Here is a 15,996-nt window from a genome sequence, read left to right on the forward strand (position 1 = left end):
ATTAACGAAATTTCAGTTTCGGAAATCTGGGTACCACTTCCGCTGTAATTTCGATAAGATCTTAATATTTTATCATATAGTTTATACTAAATTCTCTTTCAGACAGAAAAAATTTAAAGGAAGTGAATATACTGATAGAATGATAACTATTTTTCGTATCTTTTATGTTAGACCTTTATGATAGTCCTTTAAAACACTCTTATATTTTACCAAGTACTAATACTAAAAAAATTATATAAATTTTTCTTGTAGACCTTTTATACATATATTCGTTATTCTTTGTATACAGTAAAAAGTACTCAATAATATAGATATACCTTATACAAGGTGTCCCGAAAAGATTGGTCATAGATTATACCACACATTCTGTGGTCAAAAATATTTCAATTGAACCTAACTTTCCTTAGTACAAATGTGCTCATAAAAAAAGTTACAACCCTTTGAAGTTACAAAATAAAAATCGATTTTTTTCAATATATCGAAAACTGTTAGAGATATTTTATTAAAAATGGACATGTGTCATTCTTATGGCAGGAACATCTTAAAACAAATTTATAGTGAAATTTGTCCACCCTATAAAAATTTTATGGGGGTTTTGTTCCCTTAAACCCCCTAAACTTTTGTGTACGTTCCAATTAATTCATTATTGTGGTACCATTAGTTAAACACAACGTTTTTAAAACTTTTTGCCTCTTAGTATTTTTTCGATAAGCCAGTTTTTATCGAGATGCGCCTTCTTTTTTAATATGTTTACATAAAAATTTTATTGGGGTTTTGTTCCTTTAAACCCCCCAAATGTTTGTGTACGTTCCAATTAAACTATTATTGCGGTACCATTAGTTAAACACAGCGTTTTTAAAAGTCTTGCTTAGTCTTTTTTTTGATAAGTCACCTTTTATCGAGATGTGGCTTCTTTTTCAAAATATACCTAAAAATGTAAATTATAAATAAATTTTCAGATTATTAACAGGTCTCTATAATCGTACTTAACCATATACAAATATGTGGTGGATTCGAAAAATATTCAAAATATCTCGATAAACACTGGCTTATCGAAAAAGTACTAAGAGGCAAAAAAGTTTTAAAAACATTGTGTTTAACTAATGGTGCCACAATAATAATTTAATTGAAACGTACACAAAAGTTTGGAGGGATTTAAGGGCAGAAAACCCCCATACAATTTTTACGGGGTGCACAAATTTCACTTTAATTTTTTTTTAAGATGTTGCTGCCATAAGAATGCCACGTGTCCATTTTCAATAAAAAATCTCTAAGATTTTTCGATATATGAAAATAAAACGATTTTCATTTGGTAACTTCAAAGGGTTGTAACTTTTTTGTGTGCACTATTGTATATAGGTAAGTCAGGTTCAATCAACCTATTTTTGACCCCAGAATCTGTGGTATAATTTATGACCAATCTTTTCGGGACACCCTGTATATTACTGGGCCGGACTGGCTCATAAAAAAGGGGCCAACCTAAACTCTAAACAAAGGCGTCGTACCCAGAGACATGTTAAGGATAGACTTGGCTAGGGATGCCACTCAATGCATCGGGGTGTAACGTCGACATAGGATTGAGTGGTCTAGCCATCTTTGTCAGTCACATGCGCGGGATCGTTTGGTTAAAAGAGATAGACAGACCACCGATCGACTGTTTCCACGCTGTTTCCGCGTTACGCTTTTTTGATGAGTATGCCGAGTCTACGCTTAATATGTCAATGGTCGTACCCCCTAAACCTTTTACATCAAACTTTTTTTAAAACCTGGTCCATGAAAAGTAAATCAATATTAGTCAAGTCAAAGTTTTCAATTTTAGTCCAAGTAATGAAGCTTAAAATAGGACAAACCTTGCAATTTTTACAGAATGGATCGATTTGCTTGAAAATCTGAGAATACATAGTGGATAGTCCAAGGATCAACATCTATATCATGCCGAAAGGCGCTTTTACCATGGGGGTGTTTGCCACCCCATCTACGGAGTGGATTTTTTTTATTATATTTTAATCTCAAAAGTTGGTTAAAACGTTCATTCTAAGCAAAAACGTTCTTTACATTTTTTTGATAAAATTGATTGTTTTCGATTTATTAGCTTCCGAAAGTGTTAGTTTTTTATCGAAAAAATCAATGTTTTTAATAAGTTTGCTGCTACTAACTCCAAAAGTTTTCGTTTTGTAAACAACTTTACTTTAACAAAAATGTACCTTTTGAAAAAATAAACAAAACCGTTTTTTTTTAGTTTGCTTTAAGACCAACAGTAATCGAACTATACTTTATTATATGTTGGCTCTTCTTCATCAAATGGTAAATATGATAGTTTCGAAGTCAAAACACGGGAAAACTATGCATTTTTTAAGGACAACTTGTTCAAACTAATTTAAAGTACTTAAAAATATCTATCTCCAGAAATAAAAAAAGTCTCTAGCTCAAAAATTAAGTGACTTGATATGAAAAGATGAAATAATGAAAAGAATGTCCGTCCCTATTTTTTCAGCGAAAAAGTGATCGCAAACAACAACCCAATCACCACCCTAATTAAAATTAGTCATTCACCTTATTTGGTCTTTTTATTTATGTATTATTAATAGGTTCTAGAAGTTTGACCGGCTTAGAATGATTAGTTTAAAAAAAAAATGGAGTTAAAAGCGAATAACAAATTTTTTAGTTTGGAAAAAATGGCATTTTCTTCAGAATACCAAGATTAGCATCAGAGATACGAAAAAATGTTTCAATATGAAATTGTAGCTGATTTAATTCCCAAGAACCTGATTTGCAAATATTTTTTCTACCACAAAAATTAAGTGAGTTATTGACAATTAAAACTTGTAATAACATGAGAAAACCACCTTTACCAACCCTTTCAAAGTCACCTCTTTTTGCGACTGAGAATTTTAAAAAGATTTAATATTAATAGGCTTATAGATCTGGTGAAAACCTACAAAACTTTTTTTAACCAACTTTCTAGGATAAAAAATAAAAAAGTTACGGTTAAAAAAACAATATATTTTTTTGAAAAAAAATAAGGAGAAATTCAATTGGAAGCATAATAATGTATGTTAGCGGTGTTTTTGGTCATTGGCCTTATTCATTATTTATCTATGTATTATTAATAGATTCTAGAAGTTTGACGGGCTTATAATTATTAGTTTTTAAAAAACTAGGGTTAAAAGCGAATAACGAATTTTTGTAATTTGGTAAAAAATGCCATTTTCTTCAGAATAGAAAGAGTAGCATCAGAGATACGAAATATGTTTCTCTTTAACATTGTAGGAATTCCTAAGAAACCGGTTTGAAAAAAATTTTTCTACGGCAAAAATTGAGTGAATCGTAATGAGTATATCGAGAAACGTTGATTTTTTCTATACAAAACCAACACTTTCGATAACGAATAAATCGAAGGCTATAATATTATCAAAAAATATATAGAACATTTTTTGCTTAGAATGAATGTTTTTATCAACTTTTTCGGTCAAAATATAATAAAAAATTTTCACCCCCGAGATGGGGTGGCAACCACCCCCATGGTAAAAGCGCTTTTCGGCGTCATATAGATTTTGATCCTTGGACTATTCACTACTTATTCTTAAATTTTCAGGCAAATCGATCCATTTTGTAAAAATTGCGAGGTGAAAAGCTTCGGTTCCTGGTCTATTTAATAAATTATAAAATAAGATTAATTTAAAAACCTTATTGGGACCATTTTTCTGGTTACACCTCCGTGGCTTTTAAAAATGAAAGCCAAGCGGATGCAGCAGCAAAAGAATATGAGGGAATTCAATGATTTGCAAGTCACACCCCACCTGTCCAGCGCGGAAAAATTACAATGAAAAATAGACCCTATATACTCAGATAGGAGTAATACTAATAGAAATAAAAATGAATAACCATTTAAAATACAATGACAACCAATTAATACAAATAAAAACGAATAACCATAAGCACTCTTAAAGTGCATAAAGCGCTCTCTAAGCGAACTGAAAGACGGCTTTGACTTCGTGTTACAACGAAATGAAAAAGGTTATTCATTTATTATTATATTTATTATTATATTTATTATTATATTATTATTTGTGAATATTTTTAAGTTTAATTTTCATTTAAATCCATAAAATAATTTACGTTTAAATGCCATGTGCCATAAAAATAGCTTCAGTTCCTCATTACCCCTTTTACCCCTTTCTAGTGCTAAGAATGAAAATACCACCATTAGTAAGTCAATAACATATCGAGGATACATCATTTATACTTTAAACTAACATACATATAAAATCAGAGTTTGATGTTAATTTTGAGAGTAAACTAAATGTAAGACTCTTTTTCTTAGTTTTTTCATGATGTACATACCTACCTACTATGTCATCACTAACACGAGAATGTTACTATCATTCGTTCTTCTTTATTTGTGTCTTCTTTATAGATTCTAGAAGTTTGACCGGCTTAGAATGATTAGTTTTTAAAAAAATGGGGTTAAAAGTGAATAATTAATTTTTGTAGTTTGGTAAAAGATGCCCTTTTCTTCAGAATATAAAGATTAGCATCAGAGATACGAAAGAAATGTTTAATATGAAATTGTTGCTTATTTAATTCTCAAGAATCCTAAAATTTTTTCTACGGTAAAAATTGAGTGAGCTATTGACAATTAAAACTTGTACTAGCATGCAAAAACTACCTTCACCAAACCTTTCAAAGTCGCCTCTTTTTGCGACTGAGGGCTTTAAAAGGATTTAATATTATTAATAGCCTTATAGATCTTGTAAGAACCTACAAAATTCTTTTTTACCAAACTTTCTAAGATAAAAAATAAAAAGTTACGGTAAAAAACGAATATGTTTTTTTGAAAAAAAAAAATTGAGAAATCCAGTTCGAAGCATAATAATGTAAGTTAACGGTGTTTTTTTGTATGGTGTACGTTAGAAACTTATATGTGCTCATACATTGATTCAAACTCGACTCATGGAACTATATAACATAACACATACGAATACGTATATTTGTGTATGCGTGTATCCGTAAATTTTAGGCGGGACGAATATAAATGAATATAATTATTCATTATATTCTCAAATCTTTGATTCTCAAATCATGAGAATCAAATTTTATCCTCCTTATAGCCACTTTACACGATGCAACTAATTGCGGAATTAATTTCACAATTTCTTGCAGCAATAGAAATTGCATCGTGTCATACGCGAATTACACAGAAAAGCTGCAACTTCTTGCAGCAATTTGTTGCTGCAAGAAGTTGCAGCCAGATAGAACATGTCCTATTTTTCATGCAATTTTTTCTGCAATTTGGTTATAATTTCAGTAAATTTTAAGGCTACACTGTTTGTGTTGATATTCTGTCATCCTAAATTTCAAACTAAACAATTTTTGACAAAACTAGAGGAAATTTTTACCAATTTCACGCTTCACAGATAACATTATTCTGGCGGATAAATAGGGATCAAAGAAACTATATTCTATTTTTATTTCTTTTGTATTTAACAACTTGTTTCCTTTTGTAAATGAATAATGCATTATAGGTATACTTGCATTAGGTATTAATTGATTTTGTTATACTTAATACATATTATAATTTTCTCAAATTATAATTTAACATTTTAATCTAATATATCTGATAACTCTACTCAAAGAATTACATTTTTAATTTATAAAAACAACATAACCTAAAATTTATGGTATGTCAAAGTTTCTGTCCATTTCATGTCAGTTTATGCAATTATTTGCACCGTGTAATCACTTTATTGCAGAAAGCTAGTTGCAACTTATTGCAGAAGTTCTTGCTGCAAGAACTTCAGGGCCGTAACTACCATTGAGGCAACCGGGGCTGTGCCCCGGGGCCCCTGGCCAAGGGGGGCCCCACAGAGGCCCCCTTTTGGTTGGACGTGCATAGATTTTAACGAGGAAAATGAAAATATGTAATTTAAAAGTCGATATCAACGAAATATTTTCAAATGTCACAATTTTAAAAAGACAGTAACATAAAGTCTTAATTTTTCACTGGGGAAATTAGTCTTCTCGACTAAAATGCAATTGGAACAGAACAGGGGCCCTGAGGTCTGAGCTAAGCTGGGACCCCCGAGACGGTAACATAAAAATTTAAATTATTAGTTAGGAAATTAGTTATTTCGGCATAACAAAACCTAAAATGCCATTAGAAGAGGAGACCCGGGCTAAGCTGGGGCCCCCGAGACCTTTAGTAAAGATATAAATTGTTGCTGAGGAAATTAGATATTTTGGCGAAATAAAAAATTAAAATGCAACCGGAATAGGGGCCCCAGGTCCCAGCCCAGCTAATTTGTCTTAACCAATTTTCCCAGACCACATCTTGATATGTGAAAGGAACCACATGGTATGGTTTGTTTAGCAGTAAATGTTGACTTCAATTAGTGCGGTCGTAAATATTATTAAATTTGTCTGACCTAGCCCATTGCTAAGACCCACCCGGAGCGATAAGCAACCGAGGTAGAGTTGGTCTTTTGGCAATTAACACTGACTAGACGGTACTCCTACACGGGAGGCCCTTAATAAGGGAACCCTCAAACGGAGAGCTGAGGAACTAATAAAATTACATAGGAGTCATCTCCGCATAATTACAGGTCTTCTCACGGGTCACTGTGCCCTGAAAGGACACCTGAATAGAATTAGGCTGTACGAAGGGAACCTTAACTGCAGACTGTGCAATAGGGGAACTGAAACAGCATATCATGTACTGTACGAGTGTGAGGCTTTGGATCACAAGAGACAGGCTATTTATGGACAACCAAAATTAAGTCCAGCAGAATATGCCACCCAACCCATGCTAGGGATGTAAAATTTGGTACGTGGAACCAAGCTTGTGGATTGGGTGACATGAAAGGTAGGATGGTTGGCACAATAAGCCCATGAGGCTGCAGTGTCATCGGAGACATATGTTAGACGACCTGCAAAAAAAAAGACAGTACTCCTATAATAAAGCAAAGAATCCACAAAATTTACAATAATTACGACGACAAAAAAACGAATGTAAAATATTTTGCTTTGCCTTATATACCCGAAATTAATGTTTTCAAATGAGTTTTAAAATAAAATAAATCTATTTTAATTGCTAAGATTATAGACAAACAAACATTCAAACTTATTTAAATTTTACCTGAAACCGGGCTTTTTATACTATTGAAGTACCAGTACAAGTATTGACCATTGAAGTCAACTATTTACTGCTAAACGTACCATACCACATTTTGAAAATAAGGGTAAGGGCAAGATAGAATGAGCACATTAGGATCAGTCCCACTACTACACTGACCAGCTTCACTGACTGCGTTTGGCTCACATTGCGGTTGCTTAAGGCACCTTAAGGTGCATTTACGTTTGCTTGGTAGTTCCCTTGGTTATTCGTTCGCTACAAAATAAGACCATTTACAGGCGCGTTCCAAGTGACATGAAAACCGTCCTTCGTACTGCCCTCGTCATGCGCATTATAAAAAATGCGTTCCTAGCGAACATGAACGATGATTCGTATCACTAACGTACACTGTGTTGTTCCAAACGATCCATGTACCGTTTCGAAATCGGTAACTGAACGGTCCTTTTGATATATGCCTTCAAGTAGAAACTATTTGTACTGACTTGCGCAGTTAGGATTGTTTTCATTTTTACTGGTCATTGCTATGAGATCAGCTGATGATTCAATCAAAATAATCCACAATCCGCACGCTATTAGTACCTGTGAATCTTGATTTTCGTTTAAATAATTATTAATTCTTGTTTTTTCAAATTAATCTTAAAAATATGGATAATTTTTTTTTTCATAAAAGATAGCGATTTGTCAGATATCGGTTCTGAGGAAGATTTTGAAGTTGAAGTTTTTGAAGATGTTTAATGAACATGTTAGAAATGATAATTTCTAACCACCTACAGTCGGAAAAATGAAAGAATACCCATGAACGAATATATAAAACACGCTGTATTTTCCTGTCACCGTGTCACAAAGAAAATTGCCCAGCGCAAATATATGTAATAATAATTATTGCATGTACTTGCGCTGGCCAATTTTTTGTGTGACACGGTGACAGGAAAATAAAGCGTGTTTTAGATGTTCGTTCATGGGTATTCTTTCATTTTTCCTACTGTAGCAAACTACTAGTGGTACTCGTACTGAAAATGGCTTAGGCGCAACTCGAACTTGAAACGGTACACAAATACGTTCCAAGAGGGTTACGTACCGGTAAACGGTTCGTGATCGAAAGAGAACCGTTCGACGTTGATTCTGCGCATTAAAACAGTCCAATCGATTTCGTGACGGTTCAAGGAATCGTACAAATGTGTTGTCTTGGAACGAACCTTACATTGTAGCGTACGAACGCATTCGTTGATGATCCGTCCACAATGTCAGACACAGATGAAGATGTATTCATTAGCGCTGCTAATTTTATAATTATTGCAAGACATGCTGAAAAAAAAAAGAAAGAAGAGAGTGTGGTGTTCACACAGGAGGGAAAATGCGTTTTCAAGGGGTTAAATATCAAACATTTTTCCAAACCCCCCTTGCGCTGGGGGGTAGGGAGCCCCCAGATTACGTTTGCCCCGGGGCCCCCAACATCGTAGTTACGGCCCTGAAGAACTTGTGCAATAAATTTCGCAATTACTTGCATCGAGTAAAGTGGTTATTTAGAATTTTTTGAGCAATTTTGAGAAAATTTGAGCAATTAGGGGTAGTTTGCACCCTTAAAAATAAACTTTTAAAGGGTCGAAATAGTCAATAAATATAGTCATAGTATTAGACAATCATTATGTAATGCATCTGAACAAATTTCACTCTTTTTAAGCTTTTTTTATAGGTTTTAGGAAAAAACGGTAGTTTTCACCCTTCAAAAATAAATTTTTAAGGGTTGAAATAGTCAGAAATTATATTAAGAATATCAAACCATTATTACAAAAATCATCCGAATCAAATTTTATCCCTCTTAACCATTTGTGAGCGATTTTGAGCAAATTTGAGCAATTAGGGGTAGTTTTCACTCTTAAAAATGAACTTTGAAAGGGTTGAAATAGCCAATAAATATAGTTAGAGTATTAGACAATGATTATATAATGCATCTGAACAAAAATTTAAAATAAACCTCCCTCGTTTTAAGCACCATCAAAAACATACTAACGAAATCTGATACGAGGTAAATGGGAAAATCATCCAAAATTAAATTTTTGCATTTTTGCATAAAATTTGATTTTTAAACATATTCCACCAATTCTAGATAAAAATAAACTTCATATTCGGATTCAGCGACCTCGAAAACATAAAGAATGACAAAAATTTGCCATTCACCTATCTTAGTCGCTTTTTAGATGTCTAAGCCTCAAATTAGGGGTGTGCCGCTCGCCTACAAACTCCACATGATTCAAAATCGAGTACAGTGGAACCCGCTTATTAGAATACCGGTTATAGGAAAATCCCGCTTTAAGGAATAGAAATTTGATGTTCCAAAATGTTTCTACTATTTAGCCACAAACGATCGGTTATTAAAATAACACGGTTATAGGAATACTTTTGCTTAGCACGAAGGCTATTCCAATAAGCGGGTTCGACTGTATAACAAAAAATATAACTTCTGGTTATCTAAATATTAATTAATAAAAAATGAAAATTAAGAAAACTCGAATTATTAATATAATTTATTTGTTATATTATAATGTATCACAAAATGAACTACTACAAATATCATTAAAAACAACATTAAAAACAATACGTTACAAATATTGTGAAAAACGGAAAAAAACTAAAATACTGGCATTTTTCCAAAACTAACTATTTTTTTCAAGTACCATTTTTTCCTTTTAATAAAAAAATATAAAATGATATCTACAGTTATTTGGGCACGATATGAAAATACTTGCCGTTGCAATAGAAATAAGATTTTAGAGATGTTATTTTTTATAAGCGTAGGCGCAAAATTTCGGGCCAATGCCTTTTAAATACATTTTTTTTTTCGAATACTGAGAAAACTATTTATTATATTATCGCGAACCAATTTCTAGCTAAATTTTTTCACTGTACAAAATACCAATCAATTTACACCTTTATCAGCACTAAATAGTTATATTATAAAATATAAAAAAAACGAACGTTAATAGAACTAAGCTCTTAAAATGTATTTGCTCATATGCATTGACAAAAACTGAAATTATCGCCTAAAAATAAAACGGGCTATACCTACTAATAAATTGATATGTTTTACTAACTGATGAAAATCTTAATTATGCCATTGTTTGTATATAAATAATGAAGATTGTCTTTCCTTTAACAATACTTTAACTACGTCACTAAAATACAAATCTGTCATGGATTTTACTTTAAGCTTCAAGTATTAATAAATATACATGTCCTAAACATTGTTCCCTACAATTTGAAATAACATTTTTACTCCTTCCTAAATGAAAATCTTGCACTAGCTCTTTTGTAACCAGGATTTGCAAAAGTGGATGTAGCATCTTTGTATAGTGGATTTTGATTATTTCCCCATTTGAGTTTCTGACGTTCGTTTTCGAATTTGGCATATTCTCGCTTATCGTGAATTGAAGTCACTATTTTCCATATCAATAACATAATAAATCCAGCTATAAGGATGGTTGCAATAACTCCCAATATCCAGGCTGCAAAAGTAGTATAAGAATTATTACGTATAGCATAATATTATAAGAACAAATTTCAATTTGTATACAGGGTGATTGATTAGTGGGGTAAAGCTCAATAGATCCACTATATTAATAGATATCAATAAAAGTTAATAACAAAAATTGTAGCCAACTTTGAGCTTCACATTTTAAAATTAATTAGAATGTTACAAGGTGTTCAATAACATATCGTGGCATACCAAACTTATGTTTTTTTTTAATGGAATACCCTATATTTTATCTTATATTCGAAATCTTCTTAACTTCCCCATTACAAAAATATAAAAGGCTGTTATGTTGCACAGGGTATTTACAAAGTTATAACCAATTTTCTATGAAAATCGAAACAAGTTCAGCTCCCTGTATAAATAGAAATAAGCACAACAGCAATGGTTTATTGGTGCCATATTTTTTTGTTGATTGTGATAATTTTTAAGAATGGTTCATATTACTAATTTTCTTTATATCGAATACAGGGTGAGTCAAAACGCAAGTACATTATTTTCTCAGTAATTTTAATATGGAAACCTGTATTTTATGTCACTATCTAAAAGTACCGTTACCGTACTTTAATTTTTGTAAAATATTCCCTATGTCTAAATTTATTAGTTTTCGAGATATTTTCATTTTTCAGAGCAAATTATTATTTAGGGGTCTAAATGTTTCCAAATTTTAAGTAAGCCATGACTGATTTTTTTAAAACTGATAATTTAAGATTATTGATTATCAATCCGGTAATCAATGTAACAATGTAGCAAATAAAGAAAGAAAAATAATTTATTAGTAATAAATTTTACAAGAAAAACACAACCACAACATACAACATTTTTGAAACAATTAAAAACTAGGTACTTTTGTATGTAAATGTAACAAATAAAGAAAGAAAAATAATTTATTAGTTATAAATTTTACAAAAAAAAAAACACAAACACAAAATACAACATTTTGTGAAAACAATTAAAAACTACTTTTGTATGTACCTAAATGTAACAATGTAACAAATAAAGAACGAAAAATAAATTATCAGTAAAAAATTTTACAAAACAAAACATGAACACAAAATACAACATTTTTGAAAAATTGAAAAGCTACTTTTAGTAAAATATTTTATATATTTAATTACATAAGCTGTTCAAAATGAGTTGAGTGAATGAGTTACTTACACTACGAAGCATTTGTAAATTAACACTTTGAAATACACTTTGTATTCTATTTTTAATCTCATCCCTTGTTTTTGGAGGCATTTTATAACCTTCATTCTTAACGTAACCTCAAAAAAATCAGTCCAGTTTATTAAATTTTGGTGGTCTGGGTGGCCACGCAATTGGTCCATTGAAATATGAAAATATCTCGAAAACTAATAAATTTAGACATAGGGAATGTTGTATACAAATTAAAGTACGATAATGGTACTTTTCAATAGTGATATAAAATACAGGGTGTTCCATTTAAAATTACTGATAAAATAATGTACTTGCGTTTGGACTCACCCTGTATTCGATATAAAGAAAATCGGCAATGTCAATCATTTTTAAAAATTTTGACAACAAATAAAAAAATATGGCATCAATAAACCATTGCCGTTGTGCTTATTTTTATTTATATAGGGAGCTGAACTTGCTACGATTTTCATAGAAAATTGGTTGTAACTTTGTAAATACACTGTATAACATAACAGACCTTTATATTTTTGTAATGGGGAAGTTAAGAAGATTTCGAATATAAGATAAAATACAGGCTGTTCCATTTAAAAAAAACATAAATTTGGTCTGCCACGATGTTATCGAACACCCTGTAACGTTCTGATTAATTTTAAAATGTGAAGCTTAAAGTTGGCTACTATTTTTGTTATTAACTTTTATTGCTATCTATTACTATAGCGGATCTATTGAGCTTTACCCCACTAATCAATCACCCTGTATAGGAAAGCAAATAAGAATATTTATTTTATACTTCTATAATTACTATATACTGAGTGATAGACTTTAAAACAAAAATGAAAATAATCGGTTTCGTTTTGACTCAAATCGAGTGTCTTGCCATCCTCTGACATTTTCATTTTTGATTTATACCATACTCTGTATTTATTAGAGTACAAAATCACAGCGTTTCATATGGGTAATCTGCGATGCATTGTTGGAATATTTTCCTAGCGTCGCTCGTTTGGTACTTCAGTACCTGGGTAAACAGATTATTTAATTCGTTGTCGACATTCATTTCACTCATTTCATCGTTCCCCGTTAGAGGTCAGTCTAACTATACTCCAGCTCCGGTGTAAATATTTGAATATTTATACCATCTTCTCGGCGCGTTTTGATTAAAATCAGTCTTCTTGCAAAGACTCTTTGAAAAAGGGTAGACCCCGAAACACGGTGTCAGAGGATGGCAAGAGACTCAATTTGAGTCAAAACGAAACCGATTATTTTCATTTTGGTTTTATACTCGTACCATCATACTCTGTAGGTATTTATTAGAGTACAAAATGACAGCTTTTCATATGAATAATCTGCGATGCATTGTTGGAATATTTCCCTAGCGTTGTCCGTTTGGTACTTCAGTACCTGGGTTAACAGATTATTTGATTCGTTGGCGACATTCATTTCACCCATTTCATAAAATAATTTGTTGGATTATACAGTATGCATAGGAAATAAAAAGCAGACAGAAAACTACAGAACTATCAAATTGTTAAATACATACTACCCTAAAACTTACAACTAAAATTCTACAAGAACTAATTAATCAGAGGATAAGTTTATCCGATGAACAACAGAGTTTTCGTACTGGAAGATCGTGCACAGATGCAATATTCGTCATAAAACAAGACAAAGGAGACGTGGAAAGACGTGAAAAATATATAGGACGAAAGAAGAGGTTGATGGATACATATTGTAGTGTGTAAGGAAAAATAATACTAGCAATGGAGTTGGTATAACTGCTGATAGAGAAATAAAAGATAACGTATAATGTACCGTATAACGTATAATGTATCTAACCTAATAAGTGTAACAACAAGGCGACAAGAAAGGAGCCTCCACGAGATCAATAGTGCCACATTAACTATAAAACAGTAAACACTATTGACGGCGTTCCTTGAAAACGTCTACTAGTAGACGGCTAATCCTTCCAACACTGGACCAAACCAAATCAGATGGACATCAAGCCACAACGGTTCTTCTCAGAGCCAACATTGATAGTAGCAAGCATAAATATTGAGGGCATCGCTACAGCAAAACAAGACATCCTATCAGAATTCTGCAAAAACACGAAATGTGTGGTATTGTGCATTCAGGCAACCCACAGAGATCTAACTGCAGCGAGACCGAAAATCACAGGTATGAAACTGTTTTCGGAGATACTATACAATAAGCATGGGAGCGCGGTATTTGTGAGAAGTCAAACCATAGTCTCATCTGTGGGAACAACGAATGTAAACGGTATAGAGGTGATAACCATTGAGATCGGAAAATGCTCAATAACCTCAGTATATAAGCCCTCAAACGAGTCTTTTATATTTTCACCCCCAACTAACTTCTAATCACAACCGAATCAGTTTATACTGGGAGACTTTAACAGTCACAGTTTACTTTGGGGCTATGCAAACTCGGATGGAAATGGAGACGCAGTAGAACCATGGGCTGAAACGAGTGGCCTCACGCTAATCCATGATCCTAAACTTCCACTATCTTTTCAGAGCAAAATTTGGAAAATAGGATATAACCCGGATGGGTCTACCCCAAAATCCCGACAGCCAAAATCCCGACAGCCACAATCCCGACGGCCAGAATACCGACAGGCCAGAATTCCGACAGGTTTGATAAGTTTCCTTTTAACATATAATAATTACATTTATTTCTTGTTTCTTATTTTTTGTTACTAAACAAAAGTATTTTGTATTAAAAGTATTAACAAAAGTCGGAATTTTTAATTATGCGAGGATTGTTGCATGTCGAGATTCTGGCCTGTCGGTGTTTTGGCCGTCGGGATTTTGGCTGTCGGGATTTTGGGCGGCACCGAACCCGGATATCTGTTTTTCAAATAATAACATCGAAGACCGATGTACCAAAGTAGTATATAGCCCCATACCAAAAACTCAGCAGAGACCAATTGGTATAAACATCTTTCCAATTGTCAGACCACAAACTATTCCATTCAGAAGGAGATTTAAATCCAAAAAGGCAAACTGGCAAAAGTATGCAGTCATGCTAGATTCTGAATTGCTACGTCTTGAGCCAAAAGTAGAGAATTGCGAAAAATTTGTAGAGGTAATAAAAAATGTGTCTAGAAAAGCTATCCCCAGATGATGTAGACAACAATATTATGTTCCCTGGATGTCCTGCCAGTCCAAAGAACTAATGAGAACATACGAAATCCTCTGCTCCACTGACCCTTTTAGCAAAGAAACGGTTGACTGCGGAGTAGTCCTACTCCAACAGCTAAGTCAAGCCAGAAAGGAAACGTGGATTGAAACCCTGGAAAATGGACATGGCACGTAGTAGCAAAATAGCATGGAACCTTGTAAAAAAACTTAGCGGTGATTCAAAAGAACATATACCACTTTGCAAGGTTACAGCAAACCAAGTTGCTACTCAACTTCTTATGAATGGAAGAACTAAGAACAGATATAAAGACCCATATACTAGAAGAAGTTTGAATCAGGAGACAAACCACCTAGGAACTCTTTTTACACTAAAAGAACTCCACAACCGGTATAAAAAGGTTAAAATCCGGGAAAGCTGCAGGTGCGGATGGTATATGTAGTAAACAAATAAAGCATCTAGGCCAATGAGCAAAAAACTGGATCTTGCAACTTTATAACACTAATTTGCAAAACAGCAAAATTCAAAAATCATGCAGAAAATATAAAGTAATAGCCTTGTTAAAACCAGGAAAGGACTCAGAAGATCCCAGTAGCTACAGATCTATTTCGCCGTTGTGTCACTTTTTCAAACTATATGAGAGATTTATCCTCGCCAGAATAGAAGAAAATGTCGACAATCACCTCATCTCACAACAAAGAGGATTCAGACCCGGCAAATCTTGTACCGGCCCAGTCCTCGCACTAACAGAACACATTGAAGAGGGCTTTGCAGAAAAACTTATAACAGGGTCTGCTTTCGTAGATTTGACGGCAGCCTATGACACAGTAAGGCACAAAACATTACTCCCCAAATTATATGACACTCCCAATAACCACCATCCAGGTAAGTTCGTATATTCCTTACTGCAAAACAGGATTTTTCGTTGTGCTGGAGGGCAAAGTAAGTAGGTGGAGAGGTCAAAAGAACGGCATCCCACAGGGAAGTGTTTTAGCACCAATGCTCTTTAATACACACACCG

General features: G+C 33.0%; 1 protein-coding gene across 2 annotated transcripts in view; it reads right to left on the minus strand.

Moving 5' to 3' along the window:
- Positions 1-9,639: 9,639 nt before the first annotated feature.
- LOC114339528 (integrin beta-PS) overlaps positions 9,640-15,996 on the minus strand; it is a 63,321-nt gene continuing 56,964 nt past the window's right edge. For both annotated transcript variants that reach the window (XM_028290184.2, XM_050654463.1), the window contains exon 9: positions 9,640-10,635. In XM_028290184.2, coding sequence (XP_028145985.1) covers positions 10,403-10,635 — 233 coding nt within the window. In that variant the 3' untranslated portion in view covers positions 9,640-10,402. The remainder of the gene's footprint in view (positions 10,636-15,996) is intronic.

Source organism: Diabrotica virgifera, chromosome 6 (assembly GCF_917563875.1).
Source record: "Diabrotica virgifera virgifera chromosome 6, PGI_DIABVI_V3a".
Classification (NCBI taxonomy): domain Eukaryota; kingdom Metazoa; phylum Arthropoda; class Insecta; order Coleoptera; family Chrysomelidae; genus Diabrotica; species Diabrotica virgifera.